The following is a 23,965-nucleotide window of genomic DNA, read 5'->3' as shown; positions in this document are numbered from 1 at the left end:
TGCTTCTGTAGATTGTGTTACCTCATCCTACATTCCTGTGAAGCAGTTTAATGTGAGCGAGAAGAGCCCCATCTTCTTTGAGGTGGAGGAGTTTGTGCCATACATAGCCAAATGTTCCCAACCTTTCACCATCTACAATAATCACCTCTACGTCTACCCCAAATTCTTGAAGTACGACGGCCAGAAGTCTTTTGCGAAGGTATCACAAGAGTGCTTGTTGAGGGCAAAAAAAATGTTTAACCCTCTAAAATACCCTTAACTCCAACATTCTTAGTAGTAAACCTTGTGACTTATTGTGTCTAACAAAAGGCTAGAAACCTGGCTGTCTGCATTGAGTTCATGGACTCAGATAATGAAGATGCTTTACCACTTAAGGTAAATGGATCTCGGTGAAAAAACAAAGGACATTCACAACCAACATAAGCTTAAACCAGACATTGCTATCATTCCACAGTGCATCTATGGGCGGCCTGGAGGACCTCTGTTTAGTAAAAATGCCTTTGCTGCAGTATTACATCATCAGCAGAACCCCGAGTTCTACGATGAGGTAATTAGTACGTAAATACAAATACATAAATTCGGTCCATGCCAGAATGTTTGCGTGAATTTTTCTCTCCCAGTTTAAGATTGAGCTTCCAACCCAACTCCATGAGAAACATCATCTGCTCTTCACTCTCTACCATGTCAGCTGTGAGAGCAACAGCAAAGCCAGCACTAAAAAGAGAGAGCAGGTTGAGACGCAAGGTAGCCAAATCCCGTAAAATCCTCGCCTATTCAAAGTTCCCAGTGAAATTGCTGCATTCTTTACATTCCGCATCCGCTCTCAGTGGGTTACGCCTGGCTTCCGCTACTGAAAGACGGCCGTGTGATCATGAACGAGTGTCACATCCCTGTGGCGGCCAATCTGCCCGCTGGATATCTCAGCTGCCAGGAAGGTGCAAGTAAGGTAACTGCTCAGTGTTCAGGTCTTTCACAGTTACACGTACCTGCAGAATCGAAAGAAACTACATGACCTGCGCCTTAGGCCCGCCTCCAAATGTACGACATTGCGGATTGCGACTAAACTGGACATCCGTGAAGAAATTAGTTGGCGACTCACACCCGCACACCTGGTATTTGACCTTCACACAACGGAAAAACTTTGACCCCTGGTGTATAAACAATAAATACATGTTTTGAAGCTTCACTTATTCTACATTACTGTACCGTATTATTTTTTTATTGAACCAGAAACAACACGATGTGATCATCAAGGAAGGAGCGTCTTGCCCTGGCCACTGTAGCTATATTATAGTAGTACTAATACCAAGTGAGAAATAATTGATATTTATTATTTATTCAAAAATGACATATTGCATTTATATTAATGCGTATTATTGTGGTTGGTTTTTGCAGTAGTTAACTCATTGCCTGACAGTTCTGGGGTTTAAATCTCAGCTGCATGTTTTCCCCAAGCTTGTTTGCTGGTTTTTTACCCCATTTGAGTATATAAAATGACATGAGGTAATTGTTAATATCTCTTTTTGTACTTTTAGCATTCGGGTCCAGAAGTGAAATGGGTGGATGGAGGCAAACCTTTATTTAAAGTGTCGACTCACCTCGTGTCCACCATTTACACTCAGGTTGGTTTACTTTTACTGTGAGTAATGTGACCGATTCCACTGATACGAATTGAGTACTGATTTCACCACTTGTACTTTTGTTACAGTATACCTCACGGTGAATTGACAAGCCTTCTTTGTGTTTCAGGATCAACATTTGCACAATTTCTTTCATCACTGTCAGAGCATAACATCGTCACCTCAGGCACAAGGAGGTGAACTAGTCAAATACCTGAAGGTTAGTATACACGTATTTAAAAAAGTTCTCTGTTTGGATGTTAGTTATGAAGTAATTATAATTACATTACATGTATGCAGGCTCAGAGTTGTCTCCATTTGATGACGTCCTATTCCTGGAATTCTAAATTGCATTAAATGACATATTTTCCCCCTTGTATCACCTTTCAATCATGCAACCACAGACAAAACACACTTGACTCATGATGATTCTTAACCTAGTGTCTACTGCGTTTTGAAATGCAGTGGTTATAAAAAGTCTACACACGTTTGTTTAAATGTTAAAGTTTTTGTGATAAGCTATATGAAAATGTGAAAAATCATTTCAAAACTTATATCGCTATTATTGTGACCTCTATGACCTGTACAAGTCAAAGAAATATTTTTTTAAATCTTTCTTGGGGGGGATGTTAAAAAACAACTGAGAAAATGTGGTTGCACATGTGTACACACCCATAACTTAGATGTGGCTATGTTCAGAATTAACCAACAACATTCAAACTCATGTTAATATGCCTTTGATTAACCCGAAATAAATTAAAGCTGTTCTAGTAGGCTTTTCCTGACTTTTTTTTTTGCTTTCTAGAAGAAGCCCAACGGTTTTGTGTGAACACTGACTGCTATTTTGAACTGGTCATGATTCCCTCCACTGGCAACAACATTAAGTACACTAATCAGCTCCAAGACAAGACATGTGTGAGATGAGACAGGCAAAATATTAGCAACACCTCATGTAATTTGAATGACACACTGCATTTCTACACCACTACAAACTACTCAGCCATTCATTCATTTTCTATAGGGCTTATTCTCGTTAGGTTCACTGGTGAGCTAAAGCCTAACTAAGCTGACTTTGGGCAAGTGGCAGGGTGCACACTGGATCAGGTTCACATACAGTATAGACAAACAACTATTCACACTCCCAGCTGGAGTACCCAAAGAAAAATTAAGAACAAAATGGTAGAAAATGAAGCCTTTTTATCTTTGTAAGAGAACGGTTTGTGGTCCATTAGGTCTAATTACATTTTGCAGGTGTACCTAATATTATGGTCACTTAATTGCCAGCCCTTTGAAGACAATTATCATATTCATATCGCTTTATCATATTCATATGCTAATCAGTTCACTGACCCCCCTCCCCACTTCATGTTAATAACATGGTGGTCTTTTTTGTGCATGTTCACATTCTATATAGAGACCAAAAACATAGCAGTTGACTGAGCTAAAACCCTAAATTGTTGATCAGAGTCGCACCACTCCTCCTGACGCCTCCAGAGGATCATCAGTATAGATAATAGACGGATGGTTGCTGTAATGATACTTCTCCAACATGCCTCTGTGCTGCTGTCCTATTAGAGTCTGCACGCCATGGAGAGTCACGTGATGATCAAGTTCTTGCCCACTACACTGAATCAGCTGTTTAGAGTGCTGACCAGTGCCAGCCAAGAAGACGTGGCGGTCAACGTCACAAGGCGAGTATCTTCGGCATACACCTTGTGGACAGAAAACCCCTTGATCAGACCTTCACACCTTTTCTTGATGCTTTTATAGAGTCATGATCCACATTGTAGCCCAGTGTCATGAGGAGGGATTGGAGCACTACCTGAGATCATATGTGAAGGTTAAAAAGAAATAACATTGCTTATTGGTTTAGTTTCCCTCACACCGTCATATCTTTTTATCTACCTATTGCTATCTATCTATCTAGCTCTTTAGCACTATACCTATCTACCTCTCTCCACCTATATCTCTCAGTAAATGTCTATTGATAGATGTATCTATCGATCTAGCTATCTATCTCATGTGTTTCCTGTGGAGACTTCTTCTTCATTGTTATCATTGTTTGTGTTTTTCCAGTTTGTTTTCAAGACTGAGCCATACACAGCGTCCACCACCCAAACCGTGCACGAAGAGCTGGCTAAAGCCATGACCGCCATCCTGAAGCCTTCCACTGACTTCCTCACTTGTAACAAGCTCCTCAAGGTGATATAGTGGCACTTTTAAAAAGAGATTTGTGTGGCTGCACAGTCTATAATTATGTTTTCATCTTTCTTGTTTCTCTTTCCTGCAGTACTCCTGGTATTTCTTTGAAGCCTTAATCAAGTCCATGGCTCAGTATTTGATTGAGAGTTGTAAATTGAAGGTAAGTTTGCCTGCAAGGATGGGACACAAGTTGCAGTTGACTTAGAGGTGTGTGCTTACGTCTCCTTCATGACGGCTCATCCCCTTGGCTTTTAGTCTAGCAACATGTCAAGTCTTGTGGATAGCCACAGCACCACAGTCAAAGTAACAGCAAATCTATTCAACACTTACTCAATGTTTAGTTGAATTTGCTGCTGTTGTTCATACCCCATAAAGCAACCACATCCATGTGTTTTGTTTTCCACTGACATAATCAGTGGTATTTTTCTGCATTAAAAAATAATGTTGCTGTTTTTTGGGGGGTTAATGGTATTTCAATGAGGAAAATGGATGTGTACAACAGTACGAGTCTCACTCAGCAACATTCTGGTTGTGCCCATCAGCTGTCCCGGAATCAGAGATTCTCAGCATCCTTCCATCACACTGTTGAGACTGTGGTCAACATGATGATGCCTCACATAACCCAGAAATACAAAGACAATCTAGATGCAGCCAGGAACGCCAACCACAGCCTGGCTGTCTTCATCAAGGTGTGCTGACCAGCGCATACCGTTTTAACTTGAGTTCCACACATTTTTCCTCACAATTTTTACATCTCATTTGTAAATATTGACAAAATCACTTCCTGTAGCGCTGTTTCAACCTGATGGACAGGGGTTTTGTATTTAAACAAATCAACAACTACATCAACTGCTTTATGCCTGGAGATCCAAAGGTATGTTGTTGTATTATTATTAATTAACATGTGAGTAATTCCTATTTAGAATGCTTTTGTTTTTATGGCAGGATAATTGAGAATGCACTTACTTGCACATGGTTTTCACAGTTATCTTACATGTTTTGTTTACTGTTGTTCAAACATAGACGCTGTTTGAGTTCAAGTTTGAGTTCCTGCGTGTTGTGTGCAACCACGAGCACTATGTTCCCTTAAACCTCCCCATGCCTTTTGGAAAGGGGAGAATACTGAGATTTCAAGGTAAGTGAGTTATGATCAATGTTGAAATTGGACTTCATGAATTTCCTGTGTGAAGCCAATTGAATCTTTTTTGTTGTTGCATTTTCTGACTTTGCCTTCCTGTTTTTCCTCATTTCTTTTGTCATGTATCTTTATAATCTTTTTACGATACAGTGGAGTCATACAATGCTCCAGTAGGTAGGTGAAAGGTTTGTTGCTTGCATGCCAGGACATTTAAATCAGATTATTCTGTCTTGAGCCCAGAATGTAGCGAAATCCCTTTGAAAATCTGAATTCAATCTAGTATAGTTGAATAGTGAATGACTGAATGAAGCAAGTCCTTGTTGAATGTAACAAAAATCTACAATGAGCCATTCCTAGAAAATCAAACACTACTTTAAATGTTAACCTGTATGCAAATGCAATATTTGAAGAGCTATATAAACATTTGAATCAATTTACAATGCTTTTAATTGTTGCTGATGCTATAACCAGATTCCCCTTCTCAATCACACACCTGTTTGTACGCAATCATCACTGTTAATTAAAAAGCAGCTCACAACAAAAACATAAATCTCAGCAATGTTTTTTCATTAAAATTATCCATCCATCCATCCATTTTCTGAGCCGCTTATCCTCACAAGGGTCGCGGGAGTGCTGGAGCCTATCCCAGCTATCATCGGGCAGGAGGCGGGGTACACCCTGAACTGGTTGCCAGCCAATCGCAGGGCACATATAAACAAACAACCATTCACACTCAAATTCACACCTACGGGCAATTTAGAGTTGTCAATTAACCTACCATGCATGTTTTTGGGATGTGGGAGGAAACCGGAGTGCCCCGAGAAAACCCACGCAGGTACGGGGAGAACATGCAAACTCCACACAGACGGGGCCGGGGATTGAACCCCGGTCCTCAGCACTGTGAGGCAGACGCTCTAAGCAGACACTCTAACCAGTCGTTCACCGTGCCGCCCATTAAAATTATTATTATTAAAAAGGTATATTAGCTGGAAAAGAATGACACAGGCCACAACATTAGGTACACCTGCACAATCAAATGTGAATTGAACACAAGAGCTACCCATTTAGTGTTGGTAATGGTTAATTTTGAGTGACATTAGCAATTAAGTATAGATTTATAATAACAATATTCTTTATTATGAATTGCATACTAGTATTTTGGTTATTTTGTTTTGCTTGGCTACACAAGCCAAGCAAAACTAAATATTAGAAATAACTTTAATTATGACAGTTGGATTCCTTACTTTGTGTAGGTATATGTCCGTTTGGGCATTTCTTCAATATTGATATTCAGCTTAGTTTGGTCTTTGTCCTCACTAGTAAGACAATTCAGCACTCTAGTAGAACACACTAGTAGAATTTTCTTTGTAATAACGTTATCCCACACCCCCACTACTGTATGCCCTGAAAGCCGTGTGAGCATTTATTCAATATTCTAAATATCCATCGTGAGGTTGTACTAGTAGGCCAAAAGTGGGACTAGTAATTGGAAAAAATTACTAGTAAGACACACTCTACTGTTGTGCTGAATTGTCTTACTATTGAGGACAAAGAACATACTAGGTGTTCATATAAGGTTTCATTTTCTGGTTGCAGTCTGCATATCTTCCAAGATGTTTGTTTCTGATTTAATTGTGTCAGATCCAAATGAGATTTGAATCATTCTATTTCCACTGATTGCTTAGTGTTGTTTCCCGTGCCCTAATCTCTTCTGCCTGCACTTCCTCCCCTCAGACCTCCAACTGGATTACTCGCTGACAGATGACTTTTGTAAGAACCACTTCCTGGTTGGGTTGCTTCTCCGGGAGGTCAACGCAGCCCTGCAGGAGTTTAGGGAGATTCGACAGATAGCAATCCAGGTGCTGAAGAACCTGATGATAAAGCACACGTTCGACGACCGCTACACCTCAAAAGTAAGTGCCGTCGTCTTGCCTTAGGGCTTGTTCACTGAATGGCCTCTGTGTCAGATTGCTTTTGGAGACTGCTGCTGAGTGATTCATGTGTTTGCCAGAGTCAGCAGGCGAGGTTGGCGACCCTCTACTTGCCTCTGTTTGGTTTGCTGCAAGAGAATGTCAACAGGCTGAATGTGAAGGAAGTTACCCCCTTCCCCATCAACCACTGTAACAATGTAAGGGCGACACCCACTGGCATATTCCGGATTTACATGTAACTTCATCAACAAAACCATTATGCAAATCTACAGTATTAGCTGTGATGTGCTTGTTTATGAAATCCTAAAAAAAATAAAAATCCATCCATTCATTTTCCGTACTGATGATCCTCATTAGGGTCACGGTTACACCCTTGACTGGTCACTACCCAATTACAGAGCACAAATGACATGCAACCATTCCTACCCACATTCATACCTATGGATAATTCAGTCTTCAATCAGCCCTTTTAACTACCCACCTGACCAATCAGAGCAAATGATCAGCTTTGCCTTTACCATTGATACCATTTCAACCTTTTAAAAGACCATAATATTTTAAAGATTTATTTATTTATTATTTATATTATTTATAGCACATTTTGTTAACGTCAAACTCAAAGGTGTCTACACCACTGCAAAACATAAGATTTATCATTCACCATCTTTGAAAGGGAATAATTTTGATGCAGCTCTTGTATTGAGTCATATTATTTTATCATGTAAACCTAATAAGGTCTCTAGTGAAGGTATATGGCTTGCAAAATTAATATGCTGTTCCTGCTGGTCTGCGGTCATTAAAATCATCTTGTTTCTATCAGAATGGAAGAGAAGATTCCCTCCTCACTAACGCTTTGATGACACCACCCAGATCAAGCACTTTTTTGGACACGAGCTTGCACAAAGATGTTTTTGGAGTAATTTCTGGAACTGGTAAGTTGAAAAAAGCTAAGGGAGGAAAAATGGGGAAACACAATACTGTAAGTTTCACAATAATAATAGCACTCTAACAATAATAAATCCTCCTGTTTCTTGCAGCCTCTCCGCAAACATCCTCTACACCCAACATTAACTCTGTGCGCCACGCAGACTCGAGAGGGTCCCTCATCAGCACCGACTCTGGCAACAGTCTGCCCGAAAGGAACGTGGAAAAGGGCAACTCTTTAGACAAGGTACATTTCTCACACCTCTACAAGGATCACTGACATCACTAAAATTTGTCCACAGGCACTGATGGTACACAAGTTGCTTTGATTGCATTTGTTTTGTCTCAAATGCCTGTTAGATCTAGGATGTGCCCATACCACTTTTTTTCACAGAGTATGAGTTTCTTTTGCACACGGAAAAATCTTAGTCCACTTGCCCAGGAGGTACAGTGCCGTGAAAAAGTATTGGCCCCCTTCTCAAATTCTTATATTTTTGCATAGTTTCTCCACTTTGTTTAAGATCATCCAACAAATGTAAATGGACAAATATAACCCAAGTGAACTTAAAATGTTGTTTTTAAATGGTGATTTTATTTATTGAAGAAAAAAAAAAACGATTCAAAGTTACCTTGCCCTGTGTAAAAAAGTAATTAGCTCCCTTGTTAAATCATGAATTAATTGTTTCTTAATACCATTTTTGGTTATTTTTCACTGATCACACACAAGCCTGATTACCTCCAGATCTGTTCAATCAATAAATCACTCCAAACAGAATCAAGTCGGACAAAAGATCTAAAAAAAGCTTAGCTCCTTCAGGACCTGGATGACTTGCTGTGATTGAACCATGAATTCTGCTCATTAACAGAAAATCCTGAAGGAGAATGTTCAGCCATCAGTTTGTGACCTCTAGCTGAAGCTCACTTGGGTTCTGCAGCAGGATAACGATCTAAAACGCACCAGCAAGTCAACTTCTGAATGGCTTAAATGAAGCTTTTGGACTGGCCTAGTCAAAGTCCAGACTTCAATCCGATTGAAATGCAGTGGCATAACCTTGAAAAGGCCGTCGATGCTTGAAAACCTTAAATTTTTGCTGAATTCAAACAATTCTGAGAGTGGGCCAAAATATCTCCACAGGGATGTGAAAGACTCATTGTCAGTTATAGAAAACACTTGATTTCAGTTGTTGCTGCTGAGGATGGCCCAACCAGTTATGAGGTTTAGGGGGCCATTACTTTTCACGTAGGGCCAGGTAACCTTGAATAGGTTTTTTTTTTTTCCTTAATAAATGAAGTCACCAATAATAAACAGCATTTTAAGTTCACTTGGGAAATATTTGTCTGATATTTACATTTGTTTGATGATTTTAAACATTAAAATGGGAAAACTATGAAAAAAATATCAGAATTTGAGGAGTGGCCAATACTTTTTCACAGCATTGTGTATGTGCTGCTTCTGTTGTGTGCAACTTGGCATCCAAGGAGGCAGTGTGGTGCCTCCCGATAACACGTCAATTTGATGAAAACTCACAACAAAGAACGTCTCGGCAAAACTGCCGGAATATAACTCCTTTTTCACAGAACAGATGTCCCTGTGAGTATTATGTTGTCTTTCTGTATATGTTGCTGCATACTTTGTGTTTGAATATTTGTTATTTATGGGTTTATACTGCAAAATCGATGCTATTCATTAGCCCATCTACAACGTTTTATATTGTGTGTTAGCATTAAGCTAGCGGATGTTAGCAAGATGAAAAAGAAGTCAATGTGTGCTTGCTTCAAGCAGTTTTATTCAACACTCCCACTGGAGGTTTACGTCAAAACTAACATAAAATAAAGGTAATTACACAAAATATAGATAATTACATATTGTATGAATATTAACATTGACTCTTTTTCAAGCGGACAGAATAGCATAGCACATAACAGGCTCGTACCTGGTGTTGAAATGTCGGAGCATTTTTACAAATACAGTATCGGCACCGATCATGTGCATCATCTGTTACAGCCTACAGCAACCGAGTGCTTTGTTGTATCAGTGCCACAGAAAAATCTCATCTTTGACCTGACTGCAAACAATCCTCTTAAAAAAAGTAGTGTTGTTATGTTTGTCTGTCACAGAGCCAGGCTGCCTCGTCATTGGGCAGCTCCCTTCTCCGATGCGATAAATTAGAGCAGGCGGAGATCAAGTGCTTCCTCATGTGCTTCCTACATGTGCTCAAAAGCATGTCTGAGGGTAACATGTCATTGTTTTTGCCCCTTCACCTGTTAACTTCCAAACTAGACTAAATACAACTTACGGAATGTAACTATGCCACCCTCTAGATGCTTTGTTCACATACTGGAACAAAGCTACATCTGCTGAGCTGATGGACTTCTTCACACTTGTCGAGTAAGACGTCTCAACATCCTCATTTTGACTTGAGCGTTAATGTTTGTTTTATTTTTATGGTCTGATTTTCCTTTTTTCCCCCTTCAGGGTGTGTCTCCATCAATTCAGATACATGGGAAAGCGATACATCGCAAGGTAATGTTTAGATCGTGATGCAAAAATTGTGTCTTTTAGAAGATTTCTTTGTACTAACTTGTTTGAAGAATTTCACACATTTGGTTGACTCAAAGGCCATGTTTATCTAACTTTAAACATCCATCCATTTTCTGAGCCGCTTATCCTCACAAGGGTCGCGGGAGTGCTGGAGCCTATCCTAGCCATCATCGGGCAGGAGGCGGGGTACACCCTGAACTGGTTGCCAGCCAATTGCAGGGCAAATATAAACAAACAACCATTCGGACTCACATTCACACCTACAGGAAATTTAGTCTTCAATTAACCTACCATGCATGTTTTTGGGGTGTGGGAGGAAACCGGAGTGCCCGGAGAAAACCCACGCAGGCACGGGGAGAAGATGCAAACTCCACACAGGCGGGGTCGGGGATTGAACCCTCCGGGGTTCAATGTGTGAGGCAGACGCTCTAACCAGTCGTCCACCGTGCCGCCACTTTAAACATTACTAGTAAATTAAATCCATTAACAGTTCTCTCTTCTTGCCTTATTATTGGGTGATTTATAATGTATTAATGTTTATGATCATAATTTGCATTGGTGTAGAAGCACACTGATTTACACTGAGTGGGGTTTCGAATAATATTTTTGATTGTGCAGATGTAATAATGTGTCCAATGAGTAGAAATGTGAGAAATGATTTGACTTCCAATTTGTGAAAGCAAATTAAAGACACAGTTGACCACAGAGCCGGGTGAAACTTGTGTGGAGTGGGAGGGCACGGTGCTCAGTGGGCACTTCCAACAAAGACAGCAACCATGCTCACTTGTTCATGTTACTCTTTGATGGGTTGCTACATGTAATTATGGTACTAATAATCAAGATGTGCTCAAATAGGCACCACCCTCTGCAATGATTATAAAAGGGGCAAAGGGGGACATCAAAGGCAAGCCTAAAATGCGGGTGTGGCAGTTCCCCTCCCGCCTCTGGTTGACCAGTTCTCCATTTCCATTTGACATCTTAAAGATATGTTGTACTGATGCTCATTTCGGGTCTCCGGGTGTAAACAGTGAATGTAAATATTACTAAATAACAGTATTACCGTAATAATTTCTTTACTCAAAATGGAGCCAAACAACTTGGCTCAGGCCTCAACTCCCAGGGTCCTTTGGGTGTTCTTTTTCTCTCTCTCTCTCTCTAACTCCTCACCACTGTTTCTCTACTCACATTAATGCTGGCAAGTTTAACCCTGTGAATTAAAACCTGGCTCCTGCCCTCTCCTGCTTGGGTAAGCTATCTGTGTGGAATAGACTACTAATGCACGCTCCTTCTATCTTTTTTTGGTGAGGTTGCAGTGCTGTGATGACTGTCATTACGACATGCATGGGTGTCTTAGAGTGAAGCGGTTTAATACTTCTTGATAAGATGATTGGTTTTTGCATGACAACTACATGAATGACTAACTACAGTCATTGTATAACAGTTGCAACAGTGCAGCTCTACACTTGTTGTCCTCAGAACTTTTTATACCCCCATGAATATGAATGTCATGGCAATATTTTGGTGGGTCAGAATGTACAACAAACACTATATGGATTAAAATTCATAATGATGGAATTAATCAGGAGTTGGTCTTAGTTCTCACTGAATTTTAAGACATTCTGGATGTGCTTATGCTTAAATTTAGGCAAGGTAATTTTCTCTTCCAGCATATCCGTGTCCCAGTGCACAAAGTCAGGTGCATAAAACCCACTATTGCCATCAAGTTCATATCCGTTAACTTCTGACCACAGCTGTCTATAGTCACCGCGCCTCATTTGTGAATGTATTACTGGAAAAAAAATATATAATGAATTCTGTATGCTCCACTGACTTCTGAGTGCTATTCAAAAGTTATCCTAACCTGCTCTGCTAATTCTGCTCTGCTGTAAAGTCTGGTAGACTCATCAATCGCTGTCCTGTTTCCTCATTAGGAACCAGGACGGGGCAGGACATGTAGCACATGAGCGGAAGTCTCAGACTCTGCCTGTGTCCCGTAACAGGGCGGGAATGATGCATGCCCGCTTACAGCAGCTCAGCAGCCTGGATAACTCATACACTTTTAACCACAGTAAGTGCTCCGTCCTGTACTTGTCAACATCTTAAAACCAGAAATTAAAAGCTCTGCCTTCTCATGCTTTCTACATCATCACCATCATAAACTAATTCACAAACCAGTTTGCCATCACGAAGAAAATGGCTTTTTTAAGTCTGAGTTAGCTTTTTCTGCCTTTAAGATTTGTGACAAGTCTCTTACAAAGGTTTCTTTGTGCTTGCAGTGTAAAAAAGATTTCAAGTATTCTTGGAATATCTGTAGAGCATGGTAAGAACGTATGGGAATGGCAGGAAGTTTCCAAACATTCACTCCCTCTGTACAGGAGCCCGACCAATTAATCGGGCTGATTATAACGTATCATTGACAAAGCAACATCAGTTAATTTGTAACTGATGTTTTAAGTTTTTTGCTCTCCGGAGATTCTGTTCCGCTGATGCTGTTTACCTGTGCCGCACTCTGCCCAAGTGCCTGGCCTCTTGCCCTTAAACACAAACACACAGACCAGCAGAGTGTAGCAAACTTCTTCCCAACTCACACTCGCTCGGGCACATCAGCTGTATCAAGGAGAGCATCATAATTTATTTCATGAAAGTTTTATATAGCATATTACAGCATTTTAACGTTGCGGAAGTTGCATCGTTGAACTAAAAGATATATGAAACTGTTAATGTCCACTGTTATCTTAGACTACTATGCAGCGTTTTAAGAATGTGTAAATTGTCTTTGTGAGGTAAGCAAAAAATAATGCAACTGTTAATTTCTTTGTCCAACATTATCAAATAAGTAAGTTGGTATACATCTTTACAGTTTACGGTCCTTATGTTGACAGTGCTACTAATTAAAATGTCTTATTTTAATTTAGTAGTGCTCTGCCTCTTTGTCTTGAATCATATTAGGGGTATTACAAGAATTTGTGTTCATATACAGTATATGTTCTGTGTATACCAATGTTATTGTTTCATATATTGACTGATTTTATTTTATTTATTCATTATTTTAGTTTTTTTTTGTTGTTGGTTTTTGTTTTGCCCCGATATCGGTATGGCATCAGCCCCAAGAAGCCCATATCGGTCGGGCTCTACTCTGTATATTGGGTTGAATTGGAGCATTTCACTGAGTTCAAGCTCATCTGCTTTTTCCATTTCCTTGACATTCAATCTTGCCAAATATGTATGCTTTTATTTCCGCTCGCACAAAAAAGTATGACTATACATCTTCAGCTTGTTACTTAACTGCAAAAGCTGAAGTGACCTCCATGGAGGAAAGTGTAGTAATTTGTTTTCATGTCAAATTTTCAGCTTTTGTTTAACCTTATTTGACATTTTATTTACTGTAGGTACTGCTACACTGAATATGAAATGTGAACATACTACAGCCATCTGTTCTCTTTAGCTTACAGTCACATGGACGCAGACGCATTAAATCACTCTCTGCTGGAGGCCAACATTGCCACTGAAGTGTGCCTCACCGTCCTGGACACCCTCAGTATCTTTATCATGGGTTTCAAGGTAATAAACTATGACATGATAGAATACTTTTACAGTAGTTTCCTATGTAATACAATGCATTATGTGTTTGGACCAAATTCTAGTTAACTCTGTCAACTCTCAATATTAAGTCATGTCACTTTTCAACATAAACCATCTATCTTCACTCTTAAATCTAGACCCAGCTATGCTCTGACCACGGCCACAGTCCACTGATGAAGAAAGTTTTTGAAGTCCACCTCTGTTTTCTACGGATCAATCAGTCGGAAACTGCCCTCAAACAAGTCTTCACTTCACTGCGGACGTTCATCTACAAGGTGGAGATGATACCTGCTTATAATCGTCATATCCTAAGCCTGTCTTTGCAACTCACGGCGCTTCTGTCTTTTCAGTTTCCCAGCACGTTTTTTGAAGGCCGTGCTGACATGTGCGCAGCATTCTGCTACGAGATCTTAAAGTGTTGTAACTCCAAACTGAGCTCCATTCGCAGTGATGCCGCCCATCTGCTCTACTTTCTCATGAAGAGCAACTTTGACTACACAGGACGCAAGTCTTTTGTCAGGACACACTTGCAGGTGGGATAATCTTCCCCTGAGAATAAAACATGTCATTTTTAAATGCAGAACCTGGATGGATTTTACAACAAAAAAATACTGTATATATAATAATGAACTTGGCTTCCATGCTTTGAGCTATGTGATTTGGTATTAGAAATTCAATATATACATTATTTTGAGGTCAATGGAGCATCGTTGATGTTATACTACTTTTCTTATAGCAGTCAATCTCTCACAAAGACATTTTTACAAGTGCATGCATGTGGGAATCATCCAAAGTTTTGCAACATGAAATGCTTTTACAGTATATGCACAATTCAGGTCTGAGTTCCTACTGTTACTTGTTTAATGAAGAAAGCAGACAGGCTTCTAATTATTGTTTTATCATTGCATATACATGTGTGTGGTTGTGAAACACTAGTGATTTTTTTATGGTGTAAGGCTTTCATTTTCATTTTTAGGTGGTGATTGCTGTAAGTCAGTTGATAGCAGATGTCATCGGTATTGGAAGTACTCGCTTCCAGCATTCCTTGTCCATAATCAACAACTGTGCCAACAGTGACAGAACTATCAAGGTCAGGTTTTTTAGTTACACTCACATCATTGGGTAGTAATGTATGTAGCTATAAGAAGAAATTCTTTCTCAACAGAACACAGCTTTCCCGTCTGATGTGAAGGACCTGACCAAGCGTATCCGAACAGTGTTGATGGCGACTGCTCAGATGAAGGAGCACGAGAGAGACCCTGAGATGCTGGTGGACCTTCAGTACAGCCTGGCTAAGTCTTACACCAGCACACCGGAGCTCAGAAAAACCTGGCTGGACAGCATGGCTCGGATCCACGTGAAGAACGGAGATTTGTCAGAGGTCTTTTGGGGGGGGGAATAATATATATATTTTTTAATAATCTCAGCTCCAGCCTTCCTGTTTGGCGTGCTTGTGTGGGTTTCTTCCCACACTCCAAAAGCGTGTAGGATCAATTCTCCTTGGCCACCTGGGGGCCGTATAATACAGCCATGTGGATGGTTACAATTACTCAGAAATATTACTGCAATTTATCATGTATAATACGCACCCATGTATAATACGCACCCCCAAAGTTGACCTCAAAATTCTGGAAAACCCTTCTACCTATGTATAATGGATTTTTACAATGCATGATTTTGTGTCTAGCCATATGATCAAAACATGAAGTATTATCTGTATTTTGTTAGGTTTTTTCAAAGAATTATTCTGAAGTTAAGCACGTTATTTGAACATGTAATCCTTTTTTATTATTATTTGCTCTTATTTTGAAATTCACAGCCCTACTTTTATTTAGTAAATTAGAAAACACACAGTTGTGCTCATATGTTTGATTACCCAGGCAGAATTTGTAAGATGGGTACAATTCTAGAAAGAAAACATGAAGGACCAGGTAAAACATATTTAATTTTATTTTAATGGAATTCAAATTAAACGTTCCAGCATTTCAGAAAAGCATTATCATTCAACAAAACATAACCATAAAGAAATTAATAATGGTTGTTGTTCAGTCATCAGTCATATTTAAAAATAAAAAAACAATATTTCACAAATCCTGCCAGGGTATGTAAACTTATGAGTACAACTGTACATATATGCAGTCATACGTACCCCTGTCATATTGGAAGGAAAGTGTAGGCTGGACCTTTTTTATAATCACTAGGTGGCGGTGGCATTTTGGAAGTGTACAGCTTTTTCATAACCACTAGATGGTGGCATACATTTATAAAATATGAAGGTTTTTTCCATTTGCCCCTATACCTATGTATAATGTGCACTATTGATTTTTGACAATTTTTGGGGGGAAGAAATGCGCATTATACACGAGAAATTAGGGTCGTTGTTAGATGCCTGTGAGTATTTTTATATTATCTGTCTGTGTTGCTCCACCTTTTGTTTTCAAATATCCATTGCTTAAAGGATTTTAACGCCAATATTATTTGTTAGCCCGTCTTTGACGTTTCTCATTTTGTGTTAGCATTAAGATAGCGAACTTTAAGGCAGTTATGTGGTTGTTTTAAATACTCATCATGTAATTCTCTTCATTACCTGCACTTAGGTGCAATTCAACTTAAGTACCTGACTGTGCTGTTGTCATTTTTTACAGGCAGCCATGTGCTACATTCACGTGGCAGCGCTGGTGGCAGAATACCTACGGAGAAAAGGTACTTTCCGTTCATAAGCTCACCTCTCACACTTTAGCTACTTTCACTGATATGAGCTGTCTCCTGTTTTTTTGCAGGAATGTTCAAACAAGGATGCTCTGCATTCCAAGTTGTGACGCCAAATGTTGACGAAGAGGCCGCCATGATGGAGGATGTTGGCATGCAGGACGTCCACTTCAATGAAGTAGGTTTTGTACTGTTTACTTTGCTCTAAATGCTCCTAAAATATCACTATGTAAATGTGAAATACCTTTTATTCACATTCCCAATTAATTAATTGAATTATACATTTGGAAGCACAATAAAAGAGTGGTAAGCATGTCTGCGTCACAGTTCTGACTGTTTTTGAGGATGTTTTTCTGGTGATGCAGTTGCACATTTGTTCATTCTCATTCAGTATGTTCATGCCAAAAGGAGCTGTCATATCAAACTATGAATATTTCCATTAGGACGTCCTCATGGAGCTTTTGGAGGAGTGTGCCGACGGCCTGTGGAAAGCCGAGCGCTACGAGCTCATCTCGGACATTTACAAGTTAATCATCCCTATTTATGAGAAGCGGAGGGACTTTGAGGTACAGAGCTTTCTGGGGTGGAAATTAGATTGAAGCTGTTTTTTTCCTTAACATTCCTGATTCTCTGCGCAGAAACTGGCCCACCTATACGACACGTTGCATCGAGCATACAGTAAAGTGACAGAGGTGATGCACACAGGCAAAAGGCTACTGGGCACCTACTTCAGAGTAGCTTTCTTTGGTCAGGTGAGTTAAACACTCATTTCCATATTCTTGAATTGTTTTACCCAACTTGTTTTGGTGGGGTTGTCTTGATTATTTTTTGTAAGATTTCCAGTTTAAAGTTCAATGTTCCTGTATGACCTAATGCAGTGGTAGTTTTTAATCCATTCTAACACAATTTTCTGCTTTTTTGCTCTCTTTTAAGGCAGCGGTAAGTTGTGCAGTTGCACCTTGCTAGTGTCTCTGAGCTGCCCCTTTGTGGTGGTGCAGGTGCTACTCTCCATTGCGCTTACCGTTTCCTGCCTCAGTCGACTATTAGAATCATCTTTACAGCTTCTGCATTCGTTGCATGGCGACTTTACATTTCATATCATTTGTAATACAAATTCTGAGTTTCTGGGTGTGTTTTTTCCACCTGTCACTCTCACAGTATAATGATGCTTTTACTTTTACTCCTCTCCACACTGCTATAGCATTATCACTTTACTGATTCAGAGGCTGAGGTAAATGAGTGTGATAGTCACCATTATAGGACTGCAGTGTGGTTATAGGGTGTGTTCCTCTCCTTGCTTCTTTCATTCAGTCGATGCCATGCCAATTCAGTGTCGTCTTAATTACCACAGAAATCATTTAAATATCAGGATTTTACTTCTTAAAAGGGTCAAAGCATGTCTTTGTTCCTCATGGGACCCACGAGCGTGACATTGAGATCATGCTGTACTCCATCTGTGTCCTTTGGGTTGTCTCTTTACACTGGTTCTTGCTGTCAGTAGAGCATACACTCACTGGCCACTATGTTATTTGGATTTCATTTGATTGTGCAGGTGTACCTAATGCTGTGACCAGTGATTGTTGTTTTGGTTTGGTGTGCTTGGACATTAAGTAGTGGGTTGATAGATGGTTTGATTGGGTTCTGTGGGCTCATTTATATTTTTTTTGTATAATATCTCCAGCATGTGGTTTTTTTACCTTCTTAGGGCTTCTTTGAGGATGAAGACGGGAAGGAATATATCTACAAAGAACCCAAATTCACGCCGTTGTCCGAGATATCTCAGAGGCTCCTGAAGTTGTACTCGGACAAGTTTGGCCAAGAGAATGTAAAGATGATTCAGGACTCTGGAAAGGTACATGGAGAAGAGAACATGTAAATTATATACAGAAAGGCCAGAGACTAAACCTAGAAGCTTTTAAATGTGAGGCAGTCAAGTTAGTCACGTGCCCCGCGGTGCCCAACCGAAACGTCTCTGGTTCTATGTTAGTGAGGAGGCTTCATGGTTGCTTGAGAAGTTCCAATGAACTGAATTAAATTGAAATTAGATTAAATTTACATTAGTTACCTTTTCACTAAAAATATGACGATATTTTGTACTATAACTACAGCGATTGTCAAAGTGTTGCAGAAGTATCACTAGTGGTGCACATACTCCTTGGAGTAGTACACAAAAGAAACCGTTCAGTTGTATTTATTTTTTAAGTTCAAAACTTGCATTTCATCTTTAGGTATGTTTGTTTTTAAACATTTAGTTAGGTGCATGTTTTATTTAGCCTTTATGTGAATACATATTAACCATTATCTCATTTTTAAATGTCAGCGCAGTGTTATGTTCAAACTGCATAATATCACAGTGCCTTACAATAAAATTAAATATACTTGGAAGAAAACCTGTCTCGTTTTTTATGAGGACTTAGGCCTACTACACTACTGTATTTAAATGTTGGTCGTTGTGGTGATACTTGGAGAGCCAAGTATTTTCTTGAGGTGGTATTTGGTGGTCTAATATAACTTTCAAGTATAGTACTTGTGTTCTTGTTTTCACAATGATAAGTGAAAAGTTCATAATAGAGCCCAGTAGAACTATGTCACCAAAATCAATTACATTTTGTTTGATTTTATCCATCCATCCACCAATTCATTTGAGATACTGTACCATTAACTCTGTTCAGGGTCACCAGGAAACTGGATTCTCACAGGTATAGGGGTGAGAGTTAGAAGACATCTTGAACTCGCCAATCATTGGAATAATGTGAATGGAGAATTTACTAGTTGTGAGAGATGAGAAATGCTGCCCTAAAAAACGATTGGTTGATAAATGTGTTTACTAGAAAGTTGACAAGAGACTCATCAGTGACATATTGTTGTCTCTTCTGCAGATCAACCCTAAAGACCTGGACTCTAAGTATGCATATATACAAGTGACACACGTGACGCCTTACTTGGAGGACAAGGAACTGGCGGACAGGAAGACTGATTTTGAAAAAAGCCACAACATCCGCCGCTTTGTGTTCGAGATGCCTTTCACCGTGTCGGGCAAAAAGCAAGGCGGGGTGGAGGAGCAGTGCAAACGCAGGACTATTCTAACTAGTATGTGACTTTCCATTTTGTAATGATGTGAATTCTTTTTTATTTGGAAGCTTATGAGCGACAGATGTACAATACATCCTAATCTGTGTGTACTTTATGGTATGTTTCTTTTCTGAATGTTGCTCACTGTTAACTGCCTTAATTACAATAAGCAGTTGTCACATGTCGTTCACACATGCGTGAAAGATCTAGATTACACCCTGAACATGTCAGCTTGTTTCCCCAAGGACTTTTCCCAAGCCGCAATCACACTTGGATATTGCTTTATGGCACAACAAATCCAAAAGTTCAATCGGAGATTCTTATCTTTACTGTCAGTTGCTGTTCCCTTGTTTTCACCTGAGCGCTAAAGGAAGAAGGTTCACCTGACTGTCGCTTGTCACGTTCTGCTCCCCGCAGCCACACACCGTTTCCCTTATGTGAAGAAACGTATCGCTGTGATGTACCAGCAACACAACGATCTCAGCCCCATCGAGGTGGCCATCGATGAGATGAGCAAGAAGGTGGCTGAGATAAATCAGCTGTGCTCCTGCAGCGAGGTGGACATGATTCGGCTGCAGCTCAAACTGCAGGGAAGCATCAGCGTCCAGGTCAGGTCATCCAACACTCAGAGGACATTAAAACCTCCGCCAAGACTTAAACATTTGTCAGTTGTCTAAAATGAGATTTTCCATGTTGCAGTCATATTGTTGCCAAATGCACAGCCTAACACCAGAGGACAGTGGTTTGACAGTATAGTGAACCCCTGTTTATAACAGATAGACCAGACCCACCCATGATAGGTTTAACTCTGCAATAGAGAGAAAATATAATTTTTTATCATTTTCTTTCTTTTTATAGTTTTACCCCTCCTGAACACTTGAAACATTTAAAAATATTACAAAACACTTTTTAAAGTATTATATTTTTGCAGTAGTTTACAGTGTTTTGCAAATATGACGCAAAGTGTGCTTGCTTCATGCTGTTTATTTGTCACCCTCAGTTAAAAGTTTACTGTAAAACTGACATGTTAAACTAAAGAGAATTAAACATTTTATATTTAAACACCAAAATGTTTAACCACAAAATAATTAATGGAAACTGCAGCCGATCCGAGCTGACTTTGGGCAAAAGGTGGGCTACACCCTGGACTGACTGTGCCAAGAAGATGCACATAAACAGACAAAATTGGATAAAAGTGGCCTTTATAACATTCTAAATCTCATCTTTGTGCAGGTGAATGCCGGACCGCTCGCGTATGCCCGTGCTTTTCTAGATGACGCGAGTGCCAAGAAGTATCCTGATAACAAGGTCAAACAGCTGAAAGAGGTCTTTAGGTACGTTGTTCCTGACAGACATAAACATGGATCTTCGTTACGCTCCTATAACGCATCCCGACGCTATCGTCTTCGCACACAGACATTTCGTTGAGGCGTGCGGACACGGCTTGGGCATCAACGAGCGTCTCATTAAAGAAGACCAGCAGGAGTATCATGACGAGATGAAGGCCAACTATAGAGACCTGGCCAGAGAGCTGTCGATCATCATGCACGAGCAAGTGAGTGCAATGTTTTTCAACGTACAAGTCCAACAAAATAAGATGTAATATGCATGTTTATAACACAGTTTTCTGTTTTCTCCTGGTGCTGACACGAGCAGATTGGATGGTAATGATAATCCTAAATATTGTTGTTCGTTGGTCCAGCCAGATGAATGCATTTATGTGCTCTGACATTGACCTGGTCAACACACAATACTCACAAAAAATTGGGTTGTTGGGCTTTTGGATGAAAGTTTAGGATTAACCTAAAAAGTGGGTGAACGTAATTTTACCCTATCTAAACTTTTTAATGCACACTCCATATATATGAATTTTTGTCACGGTGTATTTTAGGTTCCTCCCTTAACTTGAGTAGTGTACTGTATCTCACTACTATCTGTATTCATAACAATACAAGTTACATTTACAATTCTTCTCAAATGATTTCACTGATCATAACATAAAGTCAAATCTCATTCTCTTAGCCTTGATAACAAGGTTATCTCTTCACATACGTACTTATCTTTACATGGCTGCAATAAATAAAATCAGTTCTCCTCCTCACATGTTCCAACAGCCTCCTACTATGAATGGAGAAGCTGGCTTGATCATGATCATTTTTGGGAGTGTTTAACTTTGTATACATAACCGCATGCCCCTGTCTGATGCATTACTATGTGTATGTGCTTACTGTTCATCTGTGTGTTTATACAGCATGAAGTATGTGTAATGATGTAGAATTCACAGTTGTTGTTGTGTTTTATCTTCTCCAGTACAGCGGTAACCTTATCGAAAGACTTAAATGGGAAAATGTCAGTATCGTCTGTTAGAAAGGCAGATTTTAGTGCACTTATGTGACCCTATACAGGGGAACCTCTAAGATTCAATGCGATCCATTTTCTGGGCAATTTGAAAAAAAAATTTCCCCCAAGGAAAATCATGTCACCGTCATACAGGGTACTGGAAAAGCCACTCTGCACATATGTATTTTTAACAAACACTTTTAATAGACAAAGACGTGTACCTCCTGTATTCTATATTGAAACAGGTCAACATTCCGTGAACAACCCAGGCGAACCCCAGCTCTGACTGACATGCAAAGAAGAAAAGTCAATATGTATCACTTCAACACGCTTCCCTGAGACCAATTACTATTTTCCTATTAGACAGTGCTTTTGCACCATCTGGTGGCATTTTAGGGTGTTACAGAAAGTGCCAAATTTATGGGAATAAACGAGTTCTTCTGCAAACAGTTAAGGATTGGTTCCACAGGGGGGGAAAATGAAAATATGACCTCATGAATAGTGAGCCCCAAATAAGCAGGGTTCACTGTTAAGTGGTACCTTGACTTAAGAGTGCCCCAACTTACGAGTTTTTCAAGTTTATGAGCCGTATGATTTTTTTACTGTATGATTTTATACAGTACACTACTTTCAGTCAGTGCTGTTTTATCAATTATACGTTTGATGTGGGGTTTTTTTTTGTTTGTTTTTTTTCGGTGTGGCTAGAGCAGATAAATGGCATTTCCATTTATTTCAATGCGGAAAGTTGATTTGACAGACAAGTTATCTGAGTTTCAAGCATGGTCATGGAAGGAATTCAACTTGTTAGTCAAGGTACCTCTGTGTAGACAATGATAATCTTTTTTCTTTTTTTTTTTTTAAGGGAGGGTAGTTGTCAGTTATTTGTTGTAATACTACATGTATTGATTTTGACTTTGGATTCCAGATCAGTACTGTGGAAGACGGCATCAAAAGCACTCTTCCTGACTCGCTTCAAATCTTCAACGCCATCAGTGGCACGCCAACGGGGGCCACCATCCAGGGCATCCCCAGCTCTTCTTCTGTGGTATGAAGAGCCCGAAAGCAGTCAGGCAAGGGAACCAAGGACCTCCTGCAGGCACAGATTGAACAGGTCTCGCTGCTCATTTACTTGGCTTTTGGTCTCAGCTAAAGACCAGGACTTTGTGTATCTTGCATACACGCACGCGTAGATTGACAGCGGGGACTCCTGAACATGACGTGATGTCATTTATCCTCAGAGACTGGAGATGTTCCCTTTCCTGGATGCTTCATATGCATGTCCTCACATGACATGATTTGTCTTCTTTTTGATACATCAGTCACATTGTTTCTATGTACAGTACACTTTTATAATTCACTCTATTGATGTATACATAAGCAGTATACTGTATACAGCATACCCATCACCCTTGTACATGATGTCATATTTCTACAATTGTATCCTCCTATATGTTAGCCAACATGAAATTGCTTCACTGTCGTGGGAGGGTTTTAGACTATTTAAAGCCAATTGCATCCAAAAAAAAAAAAAAAAGGTAGACCGAGTTGTTTGTGTATATATGAAAAGAAAAAGGAGCGTGTGCAATATTTGCAAAGGGTTTTGCCGTGTGGAGCTCATACACTGTACTGTTGTTCACCTTCATGCCAAAGCGAGGAGGGATGGAACCTGACTGCGCCGACTACGGAGTGGGATCGTTTGAAGCTTTTACCATTTTAGTGTTAATCCAATTTAAATAGTTTGTTGTCTTTGGGCCGCAGTTGTTGTTTTTTTTTTTTTTTTTTGTATTCAACACAAATCACAGTTCTGCTGTAAGCTGATGTTCCCCGACGTTTTTCTTTAACTAAAATACAAGAATTTCTCTGCAACTTGTTTTTTTTTTCCTTTGTCTTCAGTGACTATTTTGTT

General features: G+C 39.7%; 1 protein-coding gene across 6 annotated transcripts in view; it reads left to right on the top strand.

Moving 5' to 3' along the window:
* The window catches only part of zmp:0000001200 (dedicator of cytokinesis protein 9), a 75,306-nt gene extending 51,381 nt beyond the window's left edge, over positions 1–23,925 (top strand). For 3 of the 6 annotated variants that reach the window (XM_061792793.1, XM_061792788.1, XM_061792792.1), the window contains exons 17-53: positions 12–199; positions 310–375; positions 455–547; positions 621–744; positions 828–946; positions 1,536–1,622; positions 1,750–1,839; positions 3,195–3,310; positions 3,390–3,459; positions 3,696–3,821; positions 3,910–3,981; positions 4,364–4,510; positions 4,612–4,695; positions 4,845–4,956; positions 6,694–6,872; positions 6,971–7,087; positions 7,711–7,822; positions 7,928–8,061; positions 9,933–10,047; positions 10,137–10,203; positions 10,291–10,338; positions 12,288–12,424; positions 13,802–13,917; positions 14,076–14,213; positions 14,289–14,471; positions 14,915–15,028; positions 15,104–15,319; positions 16,584–16,641; positions 16,719–16,825; positions 17,091–17,213; positions 17,286–17,399; positions 18,353–18,499; positions 19,527–19,737; positions 20,137–20,327; positions 20,953–21,053; positions 21,136–21,274; positions 22,985–23,925. In XM_061792793.1, the coding sequence (XP_061648777.1) occupies positions 12–199; positions 310–375; positions 455–547; positions 621–744; positions 828–946; positions 1,536–1,622; positions 1,750–1,839; positions 3,195–3,310; positions 3,390–3,459; positions 3,696–3,821; positions 3,910–3,981; positions 4,364–4,510; positions 4,612–4,695; positions 4,845–4,956; positions 6,694–6,872; positions 6,971–7,087; positions 7,711–7,822; positions 7,928–8,061; positions 9,933–10,047; positions 10,137–10,203; positions 10,291–10,338; positions 12,288–12,424; positions 13,802–13,917; positions 14,076–14,213; positions 14,289–14,471; positions 14,915–15,028; positions 15,104–15,319; positions 16,584–16,641; positions 16,719–16,825; positions 17,091–17,213; positions 17,286–17,399; positions 18,353–18,499; positions 19,527–19,737; positions 20,137–20,327; positions 20,953–21,053; positions 21,136–21,274; positions 22,985–23,110 (4,487 nt within the window). In that variant the 3' untranslated portion in view covers positions 23,111–23,925. The other 3 variants (XM_061792790.1, XM_061792794.1, XM_061792791.1) reach the window with 3 other exon arrangements.
* Positions 23,926–23,965: the final 40 nt, after the last annotated feature.

The sequence above is a fragment of the Phyllopteryx taeniolatus genome, chromosome 12 (assembly GCF_024500385.1).
Source record: "Phyllopteryx taeniolatus isolate TA_2022b chromosome 12, UOR_Ptae_1.2, whole genome shotgun sequence".
NCBI classification, from domain to species: Eukaryota; Metazoa; Chordata; class Actinopteri; order Syngnathiformes; family Syngnathidae; genus Phyllopteryx; species Phyllopteryx taeniolatus.
This window is presented reverse-complemented; position numbering and strand designations above follow the sequence as displayed.